This window comes from Gekko japonicus, unplaced genomic scaffold, assembly GCF_001447785.1.
Source record: "Gekko japonicus isolate JY-2015 unplaced genomic scaffold, Gekko_japonicus_V1.1 scaffold237, whole genome shotgun sequence".
NCBI lineage: Eukaryota > Metazoa > Chordata > Lepidosauria > Squamata > Gekkonidae > Gekko > Gekko japonicus.
The window spans coordinates 413,692-441,192 of NW_015161955.1; the positions used below are offsets into that span (position 1 = coordinate 413,692).

The 27,501-nt window shown below is 44.8% G+C and overlaps 1 protein-coding gene across 1 annotated transcript in view; it reads right to left on the reverse strand.

Moving 5' to 3' along the window:
* Positions 1–27,501, reverse strand: part of ARHGAP20 (Rho GTPase activating protein 20) — a 129,363-nt gene that overhangs the window by 34,241 nt on the left and 67,621 nt on the right. The window contains exons 3-7 of the mRNA XM_015429488.1: positions 18,619–18,789; positions 6,834–6,983; positions 3,815–3,856; positions 3,235–3,319; positions 744–821 (exon numbers count right to left, since the gene is read on the reverse strand). Of these exons, the coding sequence (XP_015284974.1) occupies positions 744–821; positions 3,235–3,319; positions 3,815–3,856; positions 6,834–6,983; positions 18,619–18,789 (526 nt within the window). The remainder of the gene's footprint in view (positions 1–743; positions 822–3,234; positions 3,320–3,814; positions 3,857–6,833; positions 6,984–18,618; positions 18,790–27,501) is intronic.

The window sequence follows — 27,501 nt, forward strand, 5'->3', positions numbered from 1 at the left end:
TTCTCAGACCGGGTCAAAGCATTAACCATTCACTGTCTGTTACAGCCGTCAACACTGTTTGCCTGGATTTCAGTAAAGGTTTTGACAGGATTCCCTGTGATGTTCTGATGGGTAAACGGGGGCAGGGGGGACTCTTGGTTAGTTAGGTGGATAGAGAACTGGCTGGAGAAATGCACCCAAAGAGTAGTTGTCAATGGCATTTCATCTTATTGGAGGGAGGTATTCAGTGGAGTACAGCGCTCGGTTCTAGGCCCGGTACTTTTCAATATTTTTATGAATGATCTGGATGAAAGGGTGGAGCGACTATTCATTAAATCTGCTGATGACACCAAATTGGGAGGAGGACCGAACACACAAGAAGATACAGAATTCAAGAAGTTCTGAACACACCGAAAAAGTGGCGAAATGTGAATAAGATGCAGCTCACCAAGGCTAAGTGCAGAATTCTACATCTGGGTAACAGTATGTGAGCAAACAAGATCTTGGACTGTAAGCTAAATATGAGCTATCAGTGTGATGCAATGGCAAAAAAGGCTAACGCAGTCTTGGAGTAAACCAACAAAGGCATCCAAATCACAAGATGTCATAGTCCTGCTGCACACCACATTGGTCAGGCCACACCTTGAATACTGTGTGCAGTTCTGGAGGCCTCACTTCACAAAAGATGTGGACAGAATGGAGCGGAAGCTTTCCAAGAAGCTAAGCATAATGTACATTTTTTTAAAAAAGTCATCATATCTCACATTAATTCCCAGCTGCTGCAGGGCCATGAGGATCACGTCATTCGCTGTATCCGTGTTGGTTGCAGTTAGTGTTTTTGACTGTGGGGAAGGGGAAAAAAGAAGACAGTAGGGAACATAAGCATCAAAATAATAGCATTTGAAAAGCACCGCAAAAGTAATACTTGGACTTTCACAAGAGAGTATCAGCTGAAAATTTCAGCTGGAACTTAGACATAGCATTTAATTCCTTCCTTATGAAGCAACACGGTGTTGGTAATCTGCTGTCTCCAAAAAAAACAGACATACATTTTTCAGTACTATCAATAACCTCTCACCAACACTGATCGGATGATTGGAATGGGAGAATCAAATTCAGAGCTCAATTTCCACATCTTAGTCTCAAGAGCATGCTGCCTTGTCTCTACTAAGCACACATTTCACATCGGTTTTTAAACTGAGCACAGAACATTCAGGTCACACACAATGCTCTCTCTAAGCTGCAGAGTCTTGTGAGCAAAAATTCTACTTTGTGAGCTACTGACATTAAAGTTGTGAGCAAGTGATTTGGCTACTGCATAAAATAGTTTGCTCTGGAAACATCCTTCCTGAGCTAAGACAAAAATGTGTAAGCCAGAGGCTAAGAAACTGTGAGCTAGCTCACATTAACTCAGTTTAGAGGGAACACTGGTCACACAACCCTTATTTTTTTTAATTTCACTTGCTTACAGACTGCGTTTTGACCAAACAGTCTCGAAGGTGGTTTACAAAATATTCAATAAACTCAATTAAAACTCAAAGTAAAATAAAAAAACTAAAACATCATATAGCACAAAAATTAACAGTATCCACAGTTTTACAGTATCCACAATATTCTTCTACCCGAGCCACAGTAAACAATGAACTGCCAAGGCAACTGAAGCCAATGGCATCTGTTTTTGCCCGAGGATATAGCTGAATGATCATAATATAAAAAATTAACATTTTCTCAAAGTAATGACATTTGGCACTCAGGAGTAGGTCAGCACATTTGCATAAGGCTTGCCTTTGGCGAGAATATAATAAAGTGATTTGCACTGCCCACCCCCAACTCCTGCATTAAACGAAACAATTCCCCCGCGATCTCCAGCTGCTGTGGCAGAACAAGAAGTGGAGCTTCATAGAAAGTATTTAGATTTTCAGGAAACCCCCATCTACTGCTGTTGGGCCTTGTCAGTGATATTTCTAATGCTACTGAATTTCACTTCCAAGCTGACCCATCTGCCCCCACTCTGGTCTAAAAACTGTGAACTGCTGCACAATTTCCGAGTGTGACTGATAGATGCTGCTTCCCAGACATGACCAAATTGGTGTCCGTCTACAACTACTATTACCTTTGGTTTATCAAAAACGCAACAGCCAGCTTTTTTTGTTTTCTTTAAGGATTACAAAAGTTCCCAGAAGACACATCTCACAAACAGCTATTAGCTATGGCAGCTATAGAACTTCCTAGTACAAAGTCAGCATGACTCCAAACACCAAATGCTGGGGGTAAGTAGGATGTTCTGTGGTGGTGTCCAGTCCCCTGGAATGGGTGAGGAGGGTGCATTCCTTTCCTAAACTGAAGAAGGCATGTGAGGCAGTCCTCTTGGGGGTAAAAAAATTTTTCCAGCAGGTTTGGCTGTGCACTTACTGAACCTGTTTGTTCTAATTCTTGTGTGTGTGTATTGTATAAATGCTTTTGTGTGTTTTAATCTGTTTTAAATTTAACTTTTGCCTTGCAGCTTGGGGACTACCTTGTTCACTGCCTTGAGTCCAAGAAGATATGGCAGGATAAAACTGTTTCAGATAAATTAATATGCCTAGCCAGTATTTGGTTCTGGGTGGGGGGGGGCTTACAATGAAAATACTTGGGGGCATATGGAGCAGGATCTCTGACAGGGAGACCAAGTTCCCACTTCAGTGGAAGACGTCCTGCCCCCTGCTGGCTCTACCCACCATTGCTCAGACAGGTGGGGGAAGTGCAGGGAGAAATGGGGAAGGGGGAATCAGTGACACCCTCAGTGCCATGATGTCACTTACAACATGATCCAGAAGTGAAGTTATCATGGTAATGCTCTAACATTCAGCAAAACTCTATGGTTAAACTACAGAGCATTGCCAAATGCTAGAAAGTTGTCAGCAACACGATGGCTTCACCTCCAGTTTACACAAGAACTGACATCATAATATTACTGGCGACATCAAAACAGCAAGGCCCACAGGCCACAGACTTCAGCTGATGGGCAGGCTCTCACACGGAAGCAGGCAGTCCTTTAGGGATCCTGGTCCCAAACCAGTTAGGGCTTTATGTTAAGAGAATGAAGAAAAGGCAAATTAGGGGGCTCACGTTAAACACGGGATATCCTGCAACATTTGTATGTTCACAGCACAACATAAATGAATTTTCACATTGGTAACATTCTTGCCAAAGAACAAGGATAATTGTTATGTTTTGACACCCTCCTTGCTCAATCAGAAGCTGAGGGACACTTACGTATGCACAGTTTCCAAGATCTTTTGCAATGATCTTCAAGGGAATGCTTTTGGGATAGTCCTTTGCCTTCTCTTCACTGATTCGGCTGTCAAAATAAACAGAAATAGAGCTGGTTTTCAAATGCCTGCAGTCGTTGCAATTATATAGCAAATTCCAAATAATACAAAGTGCAGGTATTTCAGTCTCTGCTGGCAAGAGAATGTTCTATGTGGGCTCTTTCCACAGCAGAAGTGGTTACAGTGGTCTGTTTAGACGGCCCCTTAAAATTCTTTCCATGAGGTACCCTTTGCACACAAAAGACTCTGAATAGCTGAGTTTCATGGTGCCAGCCAAAATCTTACTCAATAAAGTTTGGATCTGACTCCATTATTCAAGCCCGATGCCAGTTCTTCTAATTCAGAGTTATAAATCTTAACCAATTCGGTTTTTCAAAACCCCAAATTAACCACACTTAGACTCAATGCAGCACAGGAAATTCCAGAGATAAATCCACAATAAAGAACTGGCTAGATATAGATCAGATAGATGAGGCTTGAGATTGCCTGTTTCTATCATGGATAATATAGCAGGACAGAAGTACCTTTGAAGCAAAGTGAGCCACTTCTCTTTCTGCTCGGTGGAACTGAAACATTAAAAACAAGGTTCACATAGTAGTAATGCAACATAATAATATTATCTATATATCCACTTACAAGTAAAATCCAGCTTTGGCCAATATATTAGAATGCTCACTATGGCTGGGAGGAGGTGAATGCTTCAGATATCAAATTAGAATACAGATGTGTAGAAAAATCAATATTTTTACCAATCTATCCCCCAGATAAACATACCAAAAGAGGGAAAAAATGAAGAGGTACATTCAGAATGCATTTTTTAAAAGATCACTAACCTTTGGTTTCTTGCCATGCCAAAAGAAAACAGATATCGTGGCACCATTAAGCCTAACTAAAGCAAACCACGCTTATGCTGGCACAATCTTGGGTTAGACCAAGAGGTGCCACTCGACAGCTTTGGGGTGTATGAGCTCTTGATTCAGTTGCTTGAAAGAAACCTACCCTGCTGTTGACTAAGCACTGCTGAGAATGTTTATGAATATTCCAGTTGCTTGGAAATTTAAAAATCTGCCACCAGTGTTCCCTCTAAGCTGAGTTAGTGTGAGCTAGCTCACAGTTTTTTAGCCTCCAGCTCACAGATTTTTGTTTTAGCTCAGGAAGGATTACTCAGAGCGAACTAATTTATGCAGTAGCCAAATTGCTCGCTCACAACTTTAATGCTAGTAGCTAACAAAGTAGAATTTTTGCTCACAAGACTCCACAGCTTAGAGGGAGCATTGTCTGCCACCTGATAAGGCCTAAGGACAGACAGGGCTATGTGCAGCTAGCAGGAAGCGGTTAACCAAAAACAAGATTAAGCAAAAACAAGATTAAGCATGGACTATGTATGTGACTGTTGCGTATGTATGGGAGTAGTATGTAAGTGGCGTGTTGTAGTAATATATATTATGTATTGGCCGGCGTGGGTGGGGGGTGGATTACTACAAATGGGCAAGAATGAAGGCTTCTGCATACAACCAAACCAAACAAAAACATGTATGTGAATTTTAGTGGTTAAAAGTAGTTTGTGAAGTATAACAAAAGTATCATGTAATCCATGAATTTGGTATGCAAGAGAGACCAGTAGAGTACACATCTCGAAGTCGCACTGCATTGCCCAAATTCATGAAATTTTTTAGCACTGATGCAATTCAGAACTGAGTTGCCCCCCCCCCATTGAAAACTAGCTTAGAAAGCTGGGATAGGCAGAGGCGGCCTTGAACTGGCCATGAACTTTGCAAGACCCCACCAGTCAAAGGCTGCATCTCTTCCCTTTGTATGTTTTCGCCTTTCAGGAAGAGTTTCAAAGACTCCCCAAGATTCAAAGAGGATATTTAAGAAAGTGTCAGTGGCTTCTCACAGCATGCACTTCGTAAATATTTGGACATTCTTTTTTTAATCTCTTTGCTAACCAGATTCTTGTGTAATTAAATACCCCAAAACAACTCTTGTAAAAATCTTCTCAAGCCCTCTTTTACCTCCCACAGTGAATAGCTCTGCCTATGTAATATCAAAAATGCCATCCCATTTATAAGTCAGATTGCTTCAGAATGAACAAAAGGCAGGCAGGCAGGCAGGCAGGCACGTGCATCCATTCAATGATTCCTCTTCATTGACACAGGAGGAGTTCAGATAAAAGCAGGAGCAAGTTATTGCCATGCCACCTACTTACCCTAATGCCATCATGCTGAGCTCAATGGCATTCCTAAATAGATTGTGGGTTGCATCCTAGACATTTAAACCCCTTTTGATCAAACGTTTTTGGCAAAAAAATAAATGAGACATGAGAATCAGCCGATGCAAAGTAGTTGTCATCCAGGCACTGAATCCTACCTACACTTCTAAGTAGGAGGGCAATTTTTGCTGAAGTGCTGCTCCTGTGGTTCAGGCAACCCGTTAGAACAGCTTAGAGAGGGGAAGTGGGTCTACTGTGTGATGGGGGTGGGAACTGGCCAAAATCCTCCCCCCCCTTATGTCTGCTGAAATCTAAGTGGGATCCAAGCTCAGGTTAGGTCATGCAGAAATTAAGTGATTATATTGCATTTTGTATTAAGATATTCAGTATCCAGGCAATTGTTTCATTACCCTGCCAAAATATCTTGGCAAAATGAGTGTCTTTCATGATGTCCACGACCCCCTGCTATCCCAGTGTAATGGTAAAAATGTGACAGTTGGTGTACCTTTTTTTCTAGATTATGATGAGACTACAGGGCAATATTGGCAATATCACGCCTGGCCCTCCACAGATCTTCAATGCAAAGAATAAGGAGGCAGGTACAAACATTCATTCTGTGAAAACTTATGGTTTCAGTTTTCAAATAAATGTTTACCATATTTTAATTTAAGCCATTTTGCAGTAAGAAAAACACTGCCTTAATGTTTTTCAAAATTTATAAGGGGGAAAAACCCCTTCTATTTTCTGCTGCAGACGGCATCACTTTAGCGATCTGAAAAGTTTACTTGTTTAAAATGTTTGTAAAGCACTTTTGTGAAAACAGTAGTCACAATTCTCACAATGGTCTTATGGCACGCTAAACAGGGCAAATCCTAAACACATCCTTCGAGGTTGACAGACGGCTATAGCCACTTAAGATGGCACTGTAAGACTCATGCTGGTTTCAAATCATCTTCCCAAGAAATTATCGTTTTTGTTACGGCAGCTAGGCATCTCCTGCACAGAATGATCATAGGCTAGTCACCAAATTACAAGCTGTTACAGAAATTCTTCGTGAGAAGCGATGACATCTACTCTAGTATGAAAGAGATGCATATGTGCAGTATACAATGGCCCAATGATCCCTGAGAAAGAAGCATTAGCATGAACATTCCTGTTTTCATTAATGTACATTGTTTGGATGGGTGTTAGAATTTAGAACTGCATATAGAAAATACTTTAAAACTCTCTTCGGTTTAAAAGGACGGAGAGTGCACCCAAGTCACTGTAGAATTTTGTCTCAGCTGGAGAGACACATCCAAGGGGCAATCAGCGTAAAGAACACCTTGTACCTGAAGTTAGCAACACAGTTGGTGGTGGGCCATCCTAAAACGAAGGACTTCTCAGGGTTCGTGCTGCTCTCACAGACCTCCTCCATGCAAGATGCTATCCATATTTCAGAGAGACGAGCTTGGCTCTTCAGCTTGAAGTGCAACTGTGACCTGCAATGAAGAAGCCAGTTAAAGCGCACCACTGACAGGGGCCTCAATTTAAGAACAGGCATGTTGGAAGAGGAAGTTTTGAGGAAGTGCCGGCAATTAAGAAAGTGGAAATGAGGATCACCTTCAGTCCATGGCAAGAGGTGCCCTATCAATACACACACTTCCCCAGGCCCAGCTCCCTTCCACGTGTGAAGCTTGGTGAGGAAATGCTTTTTGTCTTCTCCCTGTCATAACGGGGAATGGTACGTGAGCCTGACTGGATCCCAGTATCACCTTAGCTGGATTTCTGAAAGCCAAGTAAGGACTGGGACATGGACGTCCATCGATAGGTTTCTTTAGAACTGCCATACAAACAACCTGAAAGCCTCCACCCTCATGGATTTTAAAGGACTGACCGACACTCATGATGAATGATTCTCCCAAAGCCTTTAGCTTCTATTCACTCCATAGCTGTGTCAAGGGCCTGTGCCACACTGACGGTCTCGCAATAAATAAAAAACCCACAGATTTAAACACTGCCCTGGGTGCAGCTGACTGGGAATGTTCTCCTTCACAAGCCCAATGCCTTAGCTGGATTTCCGAGAGCCAAGTAAGGACTGGGACGTGGACAATGCAACGCCTCTTTCTTCAGAACCACCATACAAGCAACCTGAAAGCCTTAACCCTCATGGATTTTAAAGGACTGACTGACATGCATGATGACTGATTCTCCCAAAGCCTTTAGCTTCTATTCACTTCATAGCTGTGACAAGGGCCTGTGCCACACAGACGGTCTGGCAACAAATCAAAAACCCACAGATTTAAACACTGCCCTGGGTGCAGCTGACTGGGAATGTTCTCCTTCACAAGCCCAATTGAAGTGGATGGGAGTTGGGACACTGAACAAGGAACACAGCTTTTCCTGTTACGCAGTTCCTATGAGTCTAATTGGGGCTTGCTCAGGCATTCCAGGAGGTTTGTGCCTCCCGCCCTCCATACTTCTGCATTCATCACCCCATCTCCTGCTCTTGGTTCAGGACTCGCTTGTCAAAATAGAAAAAGGGTAGTTCTCAGAAAAACGTGGCACAAGAGAAGCCCGTGCCTACATCACAACAAAGCTGGCATTGACCACATATGCATCGACCCAGTGTTCCCCCCCCTTTCTACTGTGCATAGGCTCAGAGAGGGCTTCATGTGCCATGCTGGACATGGAAGGCATTCAAGAAGTCTGCACTTCTAAATTGATATATAAAATGGTGCCTGATCCCTTATGTAAGGCAAGAAATTTAAGTCACAAGTGGAAACAAAATGATAAGAACATAAGAGAAGCCAATGTTGGATCAGGCCAATGGCCCATCCAGTCCAATGCTCTGTCACACAGTGACCAAAAATACCAGGTGCCATCAGGAGGTCCCGCAGTGGGGCCAGGATACTAGAAGCCCTCCCACTGTTGTCCCCCCCAAGCACCAAGAATACAGTGCCTCACCTGCCCCAGTCTGTGAGTTCCTATCTATACCTTGTGGCTAATAGCCACTGATGGACCTCTGCTCCATATGTTTATCTAATTCCCTCTTGAAGCTGTCCATGCTTGTAGCCGCCGCCACCTCCTGTGGTAGTGAATTCCATGTGTTAATCACTCTTTGGGTGAAGAAGTACTTCCTTTTATCCATTCTAACCCGACTGCTCAGCAATTTCATTGAGTGCCCACGACTTCTTGTATTGTGAGAAAGGGAGAAAAGTACTTTTTTGTCTATCTGCTCTATCCCACACATAAGCTTATAAACCTCAATTGCGTCACCCCTCAGTCGTCATTTCTCCAAGCTATAGAGTCCCAAACATTTTAACCTTTCTTCATAGGGAAAGTGTTCCAACCCTTTTATCATTCTAGTTGCCCTTTTCTGAACTTTTAGTTGAGAGGTCATAGGTCATCGTATTATTTTTTCTTTGCCCAACTATTCACCTCCTCCTTCTAACAAGGCCAGGAGTAGCTGATCACTCCTTAGCAACAAAAAGGGAGACAGAGTAAGGATGAGTTAATCTCCCATTGAAGGCTGCACAACTGGGAGATTTACCTTTGGTAGGCACAGCAAAAACCTTGGCCTAAATGTGCAGGTTTCACATTCCAACTGGGAGGTGATGGAAACCACTGAAAGAAGCTCTCCCTTGGGTAACCTTCCAGTGATTTTGCTTCTGAAGAAGTGTCTCCCCCTACTCCATCCTTTTGCTTTTCTGTTCTGCAAAGCCACGACTTTGGGAGTGGTTGCTGCAGAATTTCTCACCTGATAAGTGGATTACTGCCTGGGAAGCTCTAGGCTAAAAGTAGGTCAGCTTAAGAAAGGGAACCTTAATAGGCATCTAATTCAGGTTCTGACTCAGGTTCAGAATGTTTCCCTAAAGTGCAGGTCCATGGAGCCATTGTAGATTGGGAAAACAGCACAGTGGGGGAAGCTTGAATCCACCCCCTGACACTAAAACCCTGATCCAAATCAGAGCCCTATATGCTTGTTTTTAAAAGGAAGATCTCTCTCTCTCGATCTCTCTCTCTCTCTCTCCTTATTCACAAAACTTCCAATGGTCTGATCTGTCTTGTCCCTAAAACCTCCAGGGAGGGAAAAGTGATGGCTAATGGTGTCCAAACAAGGGAAAATACCAACCCTTAAACTTCTCATTGTGATTTTTGCACTACTACAGGTCTCTTGAAAAATCCCTAGCCTAATGCTACAGATCTAGCACACTCGGTTCCCTGAGACAATCCAAGAAAAGTTCTTATGACCTTTATGTATATTTTTATTGTTATATTTGTTTTATTGTTTTAATCCTACCAATAAAATGTTAATGAGGAATGGTGTCCAAACAAGGGAAAATATCAGCCTTTAAACTTCTCACTGTGATTTTTGCACTACTAAAGGTATCTCAAAAAATCCCTAGCCTAATGCTACAGATCTAGCACACTCGGTTCCCTGACACAATCCATCAATATGGTAAACAGTTGAACAAAACAGGGAACTTTTCCAGATGCAGCTTCTCCTCTCATACTACTTCAATAACAAGAAAAGTTACACCTTGTGGAATTCTTACTGCTATAGAGTTATTAGAAAGGAATCATACTCCACGGTAATTCTAGCCTGGACATCATTACATCAAAAAGTAGGCCCCATCCATATAACTCATCACATCTTACATATCACATGCAATAAGGACTGCTAAATTTTATCTTACCCTAAAACAGTTCTGCTTTATTCCTATCATAACTTTTCATTACTCTGGACACTTTAAAGTTCTAACAATATGCCGTGTACTTTTAAAATAGTTTCCTCAAAAATTCTGTACAGTTTCCATCTCCCTCAATCTCTCAACTAGATTGTTCTTAACCTCTGTTAATTTTTTAAGCCTTTCAATTTTTTAAGGCTGCTAACCATTTTCCTAACATTTCTCCTGCGCCTTTAACAGCCACCGGAAATGCAACATTTCGAAAGTGAAGGTGTTCCAGGCATGGAAAAGGCATGGTGATGGGGAAAAAACTTTGCCTCATCAGCTTAATTTTACAGGCGGCTCTCAAAGGCACAACAATCCTACCACAAAGAAGTTACACCAAGCTGACAACACATTGCCTGTTATCAGTTTCTTCCAGACAGCAGCTGCTCACCACTTGACATCATTCTCATTCTTGACCCTTTTCTCCCAAATCTGTTCGGTATGGCGGTCTTGGCTCCTTTTCTTAGTGTGAGGTGTGTTGGTTGCAAGGCATGCAAGTTATGTCTGAAGTAAAAGTGAGGACCGGTATAACAGCTGCTGATGTCCCAAGCATATTGATGTCTCCCCTAAGCTGGAGAAAGCAATGCTATTTACCTTACTCAGTTCCTAAGTGGAAGGGACATGTGGGTTTTCTCCCAGACAGTTTCAGGTTCCAATAATACACTATTCACTTTCACTTCCCTCTCAGCTTTCAGTTTGCAACTTAATGTACACAGTGACTAAACAGTCCAGGAGGAGAAAAAGAAGGAGGAGGAGGAGATTGGATTTATACCCCGCCCTTCACTCAGAGCGGCTTACAAACTCCTTTCCCTTCCCCTCCCCACAACAGCCACCCTGTGAGGTTGCTGGGGCTGAGAGCTCATTCAAGAACTGTCCTTGAGAGAACAGCTCTGACAGAACTATGGCTTGCCCAAGGTCACCCAGCAGCTGCAAGTGGAGGAGTGGGGAATCAAACCCGGTTCTCCCAGATTAGAGTCCGCGCACTTAACCACTACACCAAACTGACAGCCAGACTCAAAGAAAGGTCCTTATAAACAGATTCTAAGGACACAATGTCACCGGAGAAAACCTCAGGACAACTCAGGATTTCTCATGTTTTAGAAATGCTGATGGGGGTGTGTGTGTGATACTGCTCAGGCCCACATTACAGAGGGAGGGAGGGCTCCCAGGGGGCCTCTTGAAAATGGCAGGGAGGAACAGCAGCTCTCCCCACACCACAGTCCCCAGCATGATCACCTGTCCCTCCAGCAGCATTTTTAAAGCAACAGAACTTCTAAAGCAAAATGACTGTGGGACCACCAGGTTTGTCCCTGTCGAGGCCATATTGTCTAGTTGTGCCCTAAGAGTTAATATACTGGCTAAGAATGTGAACGGGACATCCCAGGCTCAAATCTCAGTCATGAACTCACCAGTCAGCCTTCTACAAGCCACCAGGAGTGGGGCTGTGGCTCAGTGGCAGAGCATCTGCTTTGCACACAGAACATCCCAGGTTCAATCCCCAGCATTTCCAGTTAAAAGAATCAACTAGTTGGTGGTGTGGAAAACACCTGATAACCCGGAGAGCTGCTGCCAGTCCTTGGCAGGCCAATGGTCTCATTCAGTAGAAAGCAACTTCTTGTATATATTCTCTACTTCAGTTCTGCACTGTATCATGATTCATGAAGATAATAATCCTGCCTTACTTTACAAACCTATTAAGGATTATTGAGATAACGTATGTGAGGTATTGTGAGTATTCTGAAGTACTATGTGAATATTTAACATCATTAGAGAAGGAGAAGAAGAGATTGGATTTATACTCTGCCCTTCACTACCCAAAGGTGTCTCAGAGCGGCTTACAAACTCCTCCCCCTCCCCCTCCCCACAACAGACACCCTGTGAGGTAGGTGGGGCTGAGAGAGCTCTGACAGAAACTGCCCTTTTTCAAGAACAGCTGTGCCAGAACTAGGGCTTGCCCAAGGTCATCCAGCCAGGTGCAAGTGGAGGAGTGGGGAATCAAACCCAGTTCTCCCAGATTAGAGTCTGCACACTTAACCACTACACCAAACTGGCTATTATCATCCTTTGTTTGCCCCCTGCCTCCAATACCCAGATTTATATGACTGTACATGCAGGATTCAGCTAAATAACAGACCTAATCATGAACAAGGGCTTGTCTGGGTTATTTGTTTTCCACTACCTTCCTTGCCATTGCCTTGGGATCCACCTGGACTACATGTGAGTGAAAAACCTGGCAGCTGTTTTTCCTGGGGGGGGGGAACAGTGAGGGTGGGAAAATGAGTTACAATGAAGAAGCTGAGTGTGTGCACATACTTTATCCCCCCCACCACCTTGGAAAAGCAGGTATGAGGATTTTGGGGAAACATATATGCCAGTAACACACAGTTAGGCCCTTTGCCGGTTCTCTGAACAATAAAGAGAGATATCCCCAAGTCAGCTTATTTTTCACCTGGATTTTAAGGCTTTTTTTGGTGAGCGCTTGATTACACTGGACTTGCAGCATGAATCTGAGACACATTTGCTACTGGAGTCTGACAGGAACGTGCAAAGGCTAAAAGAAAACCCTAGGAGGATTGCACAGAAGCGAGGCTGCCTGCACGTTTGTCGGAGGAGCCTAGTTTTCCAGGACATAACTCTTATAGACACCACACTGCGAGGACGGCAACGTGGGCCAGATCTAGGAGAAAGCATAGGACAGAAGACCAAATGTATTTCAGCTGCAAGCCAGGAGAGCCAGAACTGGGGCAGAATAAAACAAGGTGACGTGCACCCCAGTTTTTACCTCTGAGCGAGGGGCAGTGTGTATCATGAACCACTTTAATGGCCTCTGCAACCAGATTGACAAAATTCCCTCATTTAGCAAGCATACTGCAGAGCCTCTCTTGTGTTTCCGCATTAATGGGAACTGCTTGGGAGACGCTCCTCGACAGAAGGTGATCGCACCACCGAGGAGTCTGGGTAAGCGGCCTGCATGCAATCAGGCTTGACGCTGAGCTTGGATTATTCACTCGACCATTCACAATTAAATCAAATCTACGAGCTGGAGCTCTCGCATGCCAGCCTCACATAGTAGCGCTTGTGGTTTCAGGCAAACATGTGATTATACCTGAAGGAGGAAAACGAGAAGGAAAAGTCCAGGGAGATAATGGGTGTAGTGGAGTGGATGCCTGATGCGTTTGTTCACTTGCCGTACATGCTCCCCTCTGGAAGGTGATTACAGAGAGCCAATATTACATACGCTCTCTTCGTAGAAATTCAAGGGACAGCTGCCATCTTCATAACCTGCTTGAGAGCTTCCTAGAGGCGCATAGCTGGATACTGTCTGCCCCAGGATGCTGAATAAGATGACACCTTGGTCAGGTCCAGCAAAGCAGTCACTGTGTTCTCACAAATGGGTGTGTGGTGATGTCATCATACACACAATCTTATGTCGGGAAAGGTAGAACAGAAGTGAGGGCTCAGCATGCCTCTCCCCCCCCCCGATCGGAATCCCCTTCCCATTTTAACCCACGGCAGAAGTGTTTTTTAACCCAGTTTCATGTTAGTGCTGAAGGCTAAACTGGTCCCTGGTTAAATCAGAATTTTTAACTGGCTTTGGATTCTGCCTAAAAGCCCTGGTAAGTGGTGAAAAGGAACAGCCAACAGCATTCATATGTTTTCATTCATGTTGGTGCCCAAACAATGGGTAACCACTGCTAAGTCAGGAAAGGGAAATTTGTGATAGAGGACAAATAAATGGATGGGTCTACTCGGGCAGCCAGTTTCTAACCTCTTAACCAAAGTCACATTGTGTTGAACCTAAGACATCGATTTATAGTTTCCTGAATCCCTGGAAATGCCTATGAACATGCATTGGTTACACATCTTGAGTATGTGACAGATTCTCACGTTCTATAATCATCAGATGACTTTACTTACGATTGCCAACCCCCAGGTGGGAGCTGGAGATTGCCTGGATTTACAACTGATCTCCAGACTATATAAAATGCTTATTTATTTGTTTGTTTAAAAGATCTGTTCCACTTCTCCTGGCGAAAACGGCTGCTTTGGTCGACTGCATGGCATTACACCCTACCGAGGTCCACCCCCTCCCTAAACCCCTCTCTCCCAGGCTTCCCCCTCAGATCTCCAAGTATTTCTGAACCCAGAGTTGGCAACTCTAGTTTCTATTGCAAAAACGTTAAAACTGTATAAGGCCATATATCATTAATCCTTGATTTAGGGATGCTACCTGGTTTGGAGAATACATGCTCAAAAGTGACTGTGATGGAACAAACAAAGAGAGAGAATCACAGGACCACATGCACCAAAAGAGAATAAACCATGATAACCTGCTTAATTAACAATTCTTACGAATTTATTTTATATTTAAAGAAACAGTGCATTACATAGAACATGTGAAAAATTGTAGTTGAATCGCATGGAAAAGTTACAATCTTTGTTACTTCTTGAATAAAAATCCAAAATCTTTGAAAGATTCAACAATAAGAACTCTGTCCTTATGTGCAAGAGAGTTCATCAAGGAAGAGTCTTCTTAGAGAGAACATTTCACACCTCATTGGTGTATCCAGGGCTATTTTTGGGCAGGAACGCATAGGAACGGAGTTCCAGCTGGCTCCCAAGTTGGCCACGCCCAGCAGGAACTCATTAGCATAACAGGCCACACCCAACAGCAGAAACTCATTAGGATTGGCTACGTTAGGGGTGTGTGGCCTAACATGCAAAGGACTTCGGTGGGAAGGTAACAGCCTTCCGTGCGCCTTGGTGTTTAGTCATGCCGGCCACATGACGACGGAAACGTCTTTGGACAGCTCTGGCTCTTCGGCTTTGAAACGGAGATGAGCACCGCAACCCTAGAGTCAGACTCGACTGGCTTTCGAGCAAGGGAACCTTTACCTTTACTAGCGGCAATTTAAACATGAGAACCTGCTCTGACACACAGAACACAGTGCTCAAAAGTGACTGTGAGCATGTTATTTAAATAAAGGGGTCTCTTTCACAGTTCTCCCAGACACTGAGGAATGAAGTAAGGAAACATTCCTATCCCTTGCCGACACCAATGCAAGTCAGCAAGTCTAAAGCCTATTCCAAGAATCAAATATTTCCCCCTTGTCACAACAGGTGCCGGAAACAGGAATTATCAGGTAGCTGCCGGAATATTATTTGTTTCCAACAGTTTACAGATCGGAAATGCTAGTTTCATGTTCCTTGACGCCAGTCTTGTGACAAAAGGGCAATGACATCTCCCACTTCCACATTTTACCCCATTCTTCACCCCCAACAGTGACAAAGCCCAAAATCATGTAGCCGCACTTGCTCACATTCATCCCAGTCAAGCTTCACTTTTGCTTTCTTTCCTTTCCCCTGACACATGCGTAATACCACATACATACACCCACAACATCCTCCTGTCATTTACCATGGGCAAACTGGACTGTCTCTACCCAACAGAATAAATGGAGCACAAAGCAGACACTAACAATGGAAACACCAAGGCCCTAGCCAGAGGTTACATCTCCCTTGCATCCTCCCCAATTCCGCCACGAGGACTTTTGATTGGAAGTGCCTTGCAAGTTCCATGCTTGAGACTCAATTCCCAGACGTGTGGTGGTCCGATTCAAATTGCTCCCCCATCCTGAAATGGCCCCAAGGACTGCTATTTGCCTTTAGGTGAAAGTTACATGCACGGATGGTTACATGTAAGTTTCCCCAGTGGGACAAACAGCTGCTCCCCAAGGCTGTTTCAGGTCAGGAAACTGGCAGCGGGGGACAGGAGGCTTAAGTCTCCCTTGTCCATATGCCAGAGTCTTGATCCAAATTGGGCTCCCCTGTGCCTGGGAAGTGAGTTCCGAGCAGTGTTCCCTCTAAGCTGAGTTAGTGTGAGCTAGCTCACAGTTTTTTAGCCTCTGGCTCACACATTTTTGCCTTAGCTCAGGAAGGATGGCTCCAGAGCAAACTAAGAATGCAGTAACCAAATCACTTGTTCACAACTTTAATGCCAGTAGCTCACAAAGTAGAATTTTTGCTCACAGGACTCCATAGCTTAAAGGGAGCAATGAGCTTGCAAGGCACATTGGGTCAAAAGTCCTTGTCGTGGACTTTGGGAGGATGCAAGGAAAATGTAACATATTCAGAAAACACTGAGGGAACTTCCTGCTGGACATAATTGTACAACTTCAGCAGAATTCAGAGGGAAATTCCAGCAAGAAGGTGCTGAACTGGACTTCATGTGTAGATTTGAAACTATGAGATTTGGACTCAGTGAGGATCTGAGATGGTTAGCTCACTACAGATGTATTAATTTATGACATTTATAGTCCACCTTTCTCAAGGTGGATTACACACAGTGAGTCAGTACAATCAACAAAATGGGACATTCAATTACTAATGCATTAGGATTTTAGAAGGCTGAAGAACTGAAGCATAGCATGTGACACATTAAGCAGTACAGAAATTACATAAATGGGATCCTAGGTACAATGAGCTAAACAAAGCAGTATAGACCACAGTCTCTCGTCAAGGAATTTTGCACAGTGCAACCTGTGCTGAAAAGCCCTCTTGAATAATTAATTTTTGCATAGTTTGCAGAAAGCCAGGAGAGCGGTTGTTCTTCCTTACAGATTTATATATATATACGCTATTCAGATTCATCTGACTTCGGTAACTCATCGACAGCTGGGACTGGTCCATACCCACTCGGATTCAAACATTTACTATAGATTTTGATTTCCTCTGTGCCCTGTGATGCATCTGTGCTCAGCTACATACGGGGAAAGTGGGCCTTTTTTCTCTTTGTAATAACTCCTCACCCTTCGTGCTGCTTGCACCTTTAGTCATATCATCTTCCTGCCAACTGACTACAAAAGTTCACACACCTAATGAAGTGGGCTCTGTCTCAAGAAACCATATACTACAATAAACTTTTTAGTATTTTAAGGAGTGGCAAGACTCTGAAATTTAGACTGTGAGCTCCCTGGAGGAAGCAGGCTTGCCCTTCTCCTTTTTCTTCTTCTGTAAATTGCTGCACTTAAATAAATTAACTAAACTCCCACTGCAATGACTCCAGAGAGGTAGCTGTGTTAAGACTTAGGGCCAAATTACAGAAGGCTTTTAAGTCTGGTCTTGGTGTCCATCTTGTTCTCTTTGCAGCCAGATAACAGCTGCAGGGGGAAATTGTTTTTAAAGTCTGTTGGGGGTTTGATTCAACTCTGGACCACAGCTTGAGAGGAGGAGGTTCTCCTGCCTCCCCCCCCCCCCGAGTTATTTTCCTGAGCCAAAATGGAGTTATTTCCCCCATTCTGGAGTTGCATGTCCAGGAAACCCCAGATTCAACTTGATAGAAACGTCTCCTGTGGTTTGACCCTTAGTCTACTGCACCAGGGCTATTTTTGGGCAGGAACGCACAGGAACGGAGTTCCGGCTGGCTCCCAAGTTAGCCACACCCAGCAGGAACTCATTAGCATAATAGGCCACACCCAACAGCAGGAACTCATTAGGATTGGCTACATTAGGGTGTGTGTGGCCTAATATGCAAAGGAGTTCCTGCTACAAAAAGAGCCCTGGTTTTTGACAACAAACAAGGTAAACAGAATAAGAAGCAAAAGGTGGGTGTGGCTGGATGACCACACTTCTGGTAACATGGGAATGCGGCCTAATATGCTAATGAGTGGTGCAGTCAGGGGCGTGGCCTAATATGCTAATGAGTTTCTGCTGCTGGGTGTGGCCTATTATGCTAATGAGTTCCTGCTGGACTTTTTCTACAAAAAAAGCCCTGTACTGCACCAACCATAAACAGAACCCCAAACAGTACCTTTGAGTGTGTGTGCATGTGCTATCGAGTTGCAACTGACTCATGGTGCTTTCAAGGAAAAAGATGAGCAGAGATGGTTTGCCATGGCCTGCCTCTGTGTAGCAACCCCTAGTCTTCCTTGGGGGTCTCCCATCCGAGTACCAACCCTGCTTAGCTTTTTGAGCTCTGATATCAGGCTAGTCTGGGCTATTAGCTCTGCAAGATCATCACATTTTGTTCCAGAATAAGCTTTTCTGAACTACTGCTTGCTTCTTCAGATAAAAATCTGTTCCCGAAGGTGCCACAAAACTCCTGCCACCAATGCGGTGAGACACTATTCACCTCTATGCAGTAGTCCCACAACAACCCATTGTTCTTAGCATCTGCCACTGCTCCTCTGTTCACATCAAGTGTGCCGTGGTAAAAACTCTAAAAGGTTCAATGAGTAAGCCACATAACTGTTCACAGCACACGCCCACATAATAATAATAATAATAATAAATAAATAAATAAATAAAAAAGAAAGACAAGAAATGTTGGCTGTGGGGGAAAGCACGGCAGTCCACATCACAACATTACAGGGTGAGCATTGTTTTAAAGCTCTGGACTTACTTGGCCTTGGCAACCACAAGGATGTCTGTGAAGAGGAAAAGGTGCCGTTCCTGGGTCTGCAGGCCGGTCTTCAGCTGCACGTGTCCTTCCAGGAGCAGTGTTCTGTTGGGGGAAAGGAAGGACTGGACCAGGAGACATGTCTCTGGACTGACCGGGGAGAAGCAACCTTCCCTGTAGCAAAAAAAAAAAGGCAAAAAGGAGCAGGGAGAGACCGTCAGCCTAGCCATGGATTGAGGAATGACTTTGCTGAACATTCCACTCTTAGCTGCCTGGTTTCCAACACTCATTAATTCACCCACATCTATTAATCTAAAACTGTTATAGGAAAGATGCTGATACCTCAGTGACACATACGTCTTCTGCCAGTTCAGGAGATCCATGGTGCTCCTGCATTCTAGATGCATAGGTGGCTTAAGCCCGTGCCAAGTCCCCTGCCTGTCCACACAGGGACAACCGTGAGGCCAGCGTGGCTTTGCAGTCCGTTAGACACTAGCTTCTGGCTTTTAATGCAGCAGATGCCAGAAGGGGTGAGGAATGAGGAGGAAAGGTAAGAGGGCTGGTGTAGTGTAGTAGTTAGAGCGTCAGACTAGGATCTGGGACACCCAGGTTCGAATCCCCACTCTGCCATGGAAGCTTGCTGGGTGACCTTCGGCCAGTCACAGACTCTCTGCCTAACCTACCTCTCTGGGTTATTGTGAGGATGAAATGGAGGAGAGAAGGATGATGTAGGCCACACTGGATTCTCATTGGGCTGAAAGGCAGGGTATAAATGAAGCAAAATTAGAACGGGGTTTTCAGCAAGAGGGACCCACCAGTTGTCATGCAGATGTGCCCTAATTCAGCAGCGTGCAAAACAAAAAAGTCACTTTTTAAAATGTTTCTGCTTCTGTGTGTGTGTGTGCATATTTGCATTTTGTACAGCCACATAGTATATTGTTGGGAAGTCTTAGGCTTTTCTCCTCCTTAAATGTACTTGAGGGACCCCAGGACAATGATGCACAAACTATTAGTCTGTGTGCCTGACACAGAACACTGAAATATTCTAGTGGTAAGTTTGATTCTTGGTTGTTTTCATCATTTATATTTTGCCAACGAGTTCTGAGTGGCAGTTCAGGTCATAATAACCCTATGAGGGAGAACATAAGAACATCAGAGAAGCCAATGTTGCATCAGGCCAATGGCCCATCCAGTCCAATACTCTGTCACACAGTGGCCAAAAATACCAGGTGCCATCAGGAGGTCCACCAGTGGGGCCCGGACACTAGAAGTCCTCCCACTGTTGACCCCCCCAAGCACCAAGAAGATAGAGCATCACTTGTCCCAGAGTCCCTATCTATACCTTGTGGCTAATAGCCACCGATGGACCTCTGCTCCATATGCTTATCTAATTCCCTCTTGAAGTCGTCCATGCTTGTAGCTGCCACCACCTCCTGTGGCAGTGAATTCCATATGTTAATCAGTCTTTGGGTGAAGAAGTACTTCCTTTTATCTGTTCTAATCCGACCGCTCAGCAATTTCATGAAGTGCCCATGAGTTCTTGTATTGTGAGAAAGGGAGAAAAGTATCTCTTTCTCTACCTCCTCTATCCCATGCATAATCTTATAACCCTCGATCATGTCACCCCTCAGCCGTCGTTTCTCCAAGCTAAAGAGCCCCAAGCACTTTAACCTTTCTTCACAGGCTAAAATGAGAGACAGGGACTTGCCCCATGCTATTCAGTCTCAGTTTCCCATATCCAAGCTCAACACGCTTGGCACAGAATAGTCAATGGGAGGCCCAGGGGTCAATTCCAGGCCTCCCATCCAGCCCCCAACAGAAGAAGGAGGAGGAGATTGGATTTATATCCCACCCTTCACTTGGAGTCTCAGAGCATCTTACAATCTCCTTTCCCTTCCCCTCCCCACAACAGACACCCTATGAGGTAGGTGGGGCTGAGAGAGCTCTCTGAGAACTGCCCTTGAGACTGACCCAAGGTCACACCAGATTAGAGTCTGGGCTCCTAACCACTACACCAAACTGGCCCTCTACACCAAGAAACCCCTCCCTCCCATGCACATGGTATTATGCATTCATGTTCTCACAAGCTGGGATACACCAAAACCTCCTTCCCTTGCAGTGTGAACTTTATACAAGACAACCCATGAGCTTCCCATCTTGCATAAGGTTGCATGAAGGAGAGAAAAACGACCGCTTCGGAAGGCAGCCTCTGCTCGGCATCACATCTCTGCTGAGCTCCCTTCGGTCTCCGAACTCTGCCCTCCCCCAGGCTCTACCTCCAGGTCTCTAGGAATACACCGACCCAGAGCTGGCAATCCAACGAATGCAACCTCAGCTGCTCACTCGGCCTCACACATCACATCGTCATCTGCCTGCCAGTTTAACCTGAGGAACTTCTGAAATTCATTTTGGAATTGACACTCGCATTGACACCCTTTGGAACCCCAAAATCTGGGGAGAAAGTCAAATGGGCAGAATTTTGATCTTACTCCTAACTAAAATTCCATTTGAGCAGACAGGCTGATTAGTTATTACTTCCAAAAAAAACAAGGAATGAAGCCTAGTCCTTTACTTCTTGCTACAGTGAACGTTTCCTTCCAATGGAAATCTGTTCTGCTTGTTAACAAAAAAGGGATCTTGACTCCAACTTCGATGTCGAAGGAAGAGCATTTGGGATTTGGAATCCAGTCCAAAGCATCCCAAGGAGAGCCGAAACGGAGGCGAAGTTCAAATATAATTTTAGGAAAGCATCTGAAGAGGGGAGCGGTGATTCACGAAAGCTCACACTCTGCCACATACTTTGTTCTACTTAAAAGGTGCCACTGGACTCTTGCTCTTTAGGAAAGCCGCATCTGACCAGGAGCTCCATCTCTGAAACCAGCAACACCCAGCACCTCTTCAAGAAAAGTGGACCTGGATTGAAATTTCACTAATCCCCAGCCAATTCTCAAATTTAATTTTCGATTTAGCTCTTCATGTCGTAGGAATGTTGTACAGGTTTCACTCCCTCGTCCCAGTTTTGGATTTGACAGTGTGCTGTTCCACCACTGTGTGGTTCCCACTCCCTTACCAGGAGCATCGGCTGTCCGTCCACCAAGCGAACTCTGCGGGTCCCCTGCCCTGGGCTAATGCGGAGTCTGGACGCTTCCAGGCTTTCCCCTTCCCAGTGTTTGTTGTGACCCTTGCTGAGTGCAGCTGGATTACTCAGGGGTCTAGGGATAGTGCTGACTTGGGAAACCCTGACAGCTGGTGCTGGCAGGACATGCACTTCAGTTGGCCCGCGTGAGCATGACTCACTTTCGCTGGCCTGCAAGGTCGCAAATTGCTGCTGCCTGACAGCATCCAGATTTAGCCTCTTATTCCCCAGCTTTGTCAAGAACCCTTTTAAAAAAATTACTGCTTAATTGTGTTAAGGGTTCCTTTGAGTTTTACGTTATTAATTCAGCACTCAGTTGTTTACAAGCCAGCACAGATAAATGGTTGATGGTAGAAACGGTGGTTTGCAAGCGAGCTTGCAAAGATCTTGTTTGGAAAGGGATTTAAGAGTGCCCCAAAGCTCCAGGCTAGCCAGATCTCGGAAATTCATCAAGGTTGGCCCTGGTCAGTACCCAGATGGGAGACCACCACGGAAGTCCAGGGCTGCTAGCATACAGGCAGGCAATGGCATACCACCTCCAAATGTCTCTCGCCTTGAAAACCCTACGAGGTCACCGCAGGTTGGCTGCTCCTCGATGGCACTTTCCATCACCAAAAGCGCCATATGTACGTATGTGCTGCCAAGTCGCAACTGTCTTATGACAATCCCAGCAAGGGGCTTTCAAAGAAAGTGAGAAGCATAAGTCGTTTTCCGTTGCCTTCCTCTGCAGAGTCTTTGTTGGTGGTTTCCCATCCAAGAACTGACCCTGCTTGGCTTCCGATCAGACTGGGCTACACCATGCTGCCTTCCCTCCTAAAAGCTCTGTAAAGTAGACAAAATCTTATCTCCTGTGTGTCACAACTCCCTTGTTTTACATTTTCAAGAGGAGGATCAGAGGTGGAACCAGGTTAGAATTGTTTTAAAGGTCAAGATCAGAGTATTCAACACGCCCCTCTTCCCCTCTAGAATAAAGCAGCTCTTATTGCGGAGAAGCAGAATTTGCAGGGGTGGGAGGGAGAACGGCCTATAAATGACTGTGCAAAAGGGCACGGCTGAAACGCCCCATGTTTGTGCAGACAAGTTCAGGCCAGCGTCACAACACCTGGCAACAAACTTGAGATTATCTTGGATCAGGTTGTATGGACAAAGCGGTGTTGTCACGTTCTTTCCCCTTGCTTCCTGTACCTTTCACATCTGCACAACACACAGCTATCCTACAGGTGATGTGTGGAAGCTGCAATAACAGAATGGTTTTGTTCTGTGTTCTGGCGGACCCTGGGGTTCCTTGGAAGCCCACTGGGGTTCATCGAAGAGAAGATAACTGATGACCAATCATAGCCAATCATGTGTCAAGAAGATAGTTTGTCCACTATTCCTTACAATACACAGTTGTGACAGAATACTGGGCACTTTAAGGTTGCACTTTCAGGTCAAGTGGGAGGCCCAACAGGTCCAGGGGCTGCACAAATTGTGTGCATCTTAAAACATGCTCCAGAATCCTAATCTCTCACTGGATTTCCATGACAGACAAGACAAGACCAGACCAACCTACTTGCTAGTTATATTACTGGTCCATCTAGCTTTGTCTACTCCAACAACCAAGTGGGCCTGTACCCCAGCCCTGTTATCTAGGACTTTTCCACTGGAGATGCCAAAAACTGGGCCTGGGGGCCTTCTGTATGCAGAGCATGCCTTCTATCATAATCCTCCCTCCCCACGATTCAAGGGTTTGCTAGCAGGCGAAGTGACACAGAAAAAGCTCCATTAATGTGTAGGGAGTAAAGAAAACTGCCACTGTTCAGTTCATGTTTGTGATTTAACTGTTAAAGGCACAGTATGCTAGCCAAGAAAAAAAAAGTCATAATCCTATAAACCAGTCCAAACAGAAAATAAAAACCCATTTGTAAAAGTATAGCAGTGCCAGTGAACATTGCCATTAGAACTATACCTCTATATAAATTGTTTCTGAGAAAAATGTGGCCTGTTCTTATGTAGCTTGGTTGAAAAAAAAAAAGCATCTAATCACTGTCCTCATTTTTATTATGAATAATAGGATATACCCCCCTACATCCTTATTTTCTCCAAGATGCACTTGAAAATACTTGCCAATCTTGCGCTAGCCAGGAACCTGCTTGTCATCACTGTCGAGAGAAACTCTGACCTAGAAATTGCAGAACTTTATGTCTGTGCAGCTTTTTACCAGAGATCTCCCCCCCCCTTTCAATCTGCCTCTCTCATCAGAGTATTCCTGGCTGACCCGCCCGTCTTGCCAGCATTCTGTTCCCATTCACCCTTAAGAAAAGGTTATGGTAGACACTGCCGCCCCCCAGCAACAAGCTGTTTGCAAACGCTGACTCCTTTTTTTTTTTACATCGAAGCTTATTCATAAAACCAGAACAAAGCTGAAATCCTCAAACCAATTATTTTGAATTAACTCCACTGACCTCAGTCTCTTTGAGGATTTCAGAATCAGGAAATATCTTCAAATTACTGTCGTTTAAAAAAAAAGGTGTGGGGGCATGCATATACAAAGTGTTCTACTTATTGGGTCATATCAGGGCACTGAGCTCAGATAGGAATTGCGGCATCTGTGGAAACATTCGAGAATCTTTCTACTGTACCGTTTATTCACTTAAGTATTTTTGGACTATCTCAATTTCATCAGCATGTAAACACTCCCCTTATCACATGCTGAACTAAATGGTGTTATAACACCAGAGCAGCATTCTCCAGCTGGGAGGCGAGAGACATCAGCATTAGCTGAAGTGAAGAGAAGAGAGACATTCGCTGAAATGAAGAGAACCATTTGACAAGTCTTATTGGCACCAGGTCTATGAACACTCGTGGTCCCGAGGGATTGCAAAGGAGGGTGTGTGCGCGTGCGTGCACACTTGTAAAAGTAGTACAGGGAGTTGAAACGGCACAGGAGGTAGAGGAGCCCAGGCGGAGGGAACAAATATCCACAAAGAGAGGTTTCTAATTTGGGTGTGCGTCATATATTTAAAAGGGGGGCACAGTTTTATAAACATTTCACTTTATTAAGGCAAGTTATAAAGCTTTCTATTACTGCAATTAAAAAAAAAGAATTAATGGGAGCTTTCAAGCTCTCAAACAGTGAGCATCAGCACAAAAGTTTGCATTGTTTTGTGACCAAAGCAACTGGCTTTATTTCTACTCAGTTTGACCTCATGGGCGACCTTTTCCAACGCCAAAATAAACTGCAGAACCTGCTTCCTTTGATCTTGGTGTGTGAGGATTTTTTATTTTCCAGTGAGTAGCTAGAACTCAGCTTATGCTTGCTCCTGAGATTCTTCACACAGTGTGGGTTGCATGCTGTTGGTCCTGCTGGTTTTCAAAGAGTATGGATGGTTCTCTTTTAGAATCATAGAGTTGGAAGGGACCTCCAGGGTCATCTAGTCCAACCCCCTGCACAATGCAGGAAAATCACAAATACCTCCTCCCTGCCCCCACTCCCAGTGACCCCTGTTCCATGCTCAGATGGGCAAAACAGGGTGACCAATTCATACACAACTGTAGCTCAAGCATCCCCATGGTAAAAGGCAGACATTTTCAGATCCCTGTTTTAAGTGATGCAAAGATTTAGAGAGAAAAGGGGGAGAGTGGCCTTTCATCCATAAAGTTCTAGATTCATTTCCTGGCATCTCTAGTTCAAATAATTTTTAATGCAGTTATCAGGCATGCGGCTGCCTGATGCTGATTAAGAATACAAAGCAACGTGGGGGGGGGGGGTTTAAGCCCCACTATTTGCCCAGCTGGAGAAACATTCGGGATTCAGGTATAGATGGGGCAAACAGTGGCTCAGTCAAGCTGCTTTATGCCAGGAAACTTCTGCTGGTGTGGAAACTTATCCCTCCTCTTCACTTGGATCAGAATCAGGCCCCTGTAAAACTGCATTCAAAAAACCACTGGAGACTCCAATCATGGAACTCCCAGCATCTCATCCAATTTGGCTCTGAGATTTTTTCAACTGAGGATACCAGGGACTGGATCTGGAACTTTACGCATGGCTCTCTGCCAGTTTTTAAAGCAAGGCTTAGGAATGACTTTTGCCTGAGACTTCACAGACCAGCTGTGCCAGAAGGAACATGCTCAGTACAGGGCACTTTAATATCCTCACCTCAAGGGGAGGGGCACAATCCTGCCCATTTCAACCTTAAGCCCTACCTGACAAAATACCGCTGTATTTCACACCGTTCCTCCACTATCTGCCCTGGTGGCCCAGAAGCATTATAGCCCCAATGTAAGAAATGCAACTGAAACAGCAACACGGGCCTAATATTTTGTTCTTGATCTTTAGAGAAAGAAAAGTGCACTCTTCACTACTCGCACTACAAATTACAATGAAAGCAGAGGAAGCTGAATGTTGATATCCACAGCTTCAAGAGTTCTGCAGGAATGACTCCGGAAGAAGTAGCCTGGAATCAGTAAAGGGATGGCAAAGGCCAGCTTGGCGTAGTGAATAGAGTGTCACTCTAGGATCCCAGGAGACCTGGGTTTGAATCCCCCACTACTATCACGGAAGCTCACAGGGTGACCTCCAGCCCATCTCAAACTCTCGGCCTGGCCGATTGTGATTGTGAGAGAATGGCGGAGGGGTTTAGAATGTTCTATGCGGCTTTGCATCCCCGCTGGGAAGAAAAGTGGGATATGAATAGAAAATGCAAATGCGGCGCAGTATTAAGGGAACAAGGATTTGGCTGCACATGTTCATTGATACTTCACAGAACAGAGATGAGCACAATTCCAATCCACACCATAAGGGCTTAATATACAGTGACTGAAAGCTAAGGGTGGCAGGAGTACTTCTGAGGAAAGACAGGTTGCTTACCTGTAACTGGTGATCTTCGAGTGGTCATCTGTGCATTCACACCCTTGGGATACTCTGCGCCTGCGCTGACCTTCTCGGTACCGATAGCTAGCAAAAGGGATTTTCGCGCCTCTCCCAGGTCACGCGCCGGCTCCACTGCGCATGACCAAGGAGGGGCACGCAGATCCCGCCAGTTCCTTCTGACCGCCGCCCAACAGCCTTCAAAGAAACAAGATGAAGGGCCGAGAGCAGAGGGGAAGGAGGGCGGGTGGTGTGAATGCACAGATGACCACTCGAAGATCACCAGTTACAGGTAAGCAACCTGTCTATCTTCTTCGTGGTCTCTGTGCATCACACCCTTGGGAGAATAGCAAGCAATAACTCTTACCTGGAGGAGGGGCCGAGGCCCTACACCTGCGCCGTCTGCAAGATAGACCGACCCAACGCCACACGACGAGTAGACCGGACATCAAGGGCATAATGCTTCACGAAGGTGAGCGGAGTAGCCCAAGTCGCAGCGTTGCAGATGTCCTCCAATGGCATCCCTCTCAGGAAAGCTGTGGAAGCCGCCACCGCCCTTGTAGAGTGGGCGCGAAGTTGACCTGGAAGAGGTCTCTTAAGCCAGCAATCCTGCTGCGGTATTTCAGCATATGGGAAAGGGGTGAGGTGGGAGGTGAAAGTATTTATTTATTTATTTAAAAAATTATTAATGATCTGGTGCCCTGCATTAACTATCATCAAATTTGTGAGAAGTCCTGGGCAATCATCCTCCAAAAACATATCTTTTAAAAGATATCTGCTTGGGTAACCACTACCACCCCAATCACTGGCTGTGTTTGAGAAATTCATCTCCATGGATTACTGAGCGAAAGTTACCTCTAAGTGACCTTTTTACTGTACGTTTAAATAAGGCTATAACTTG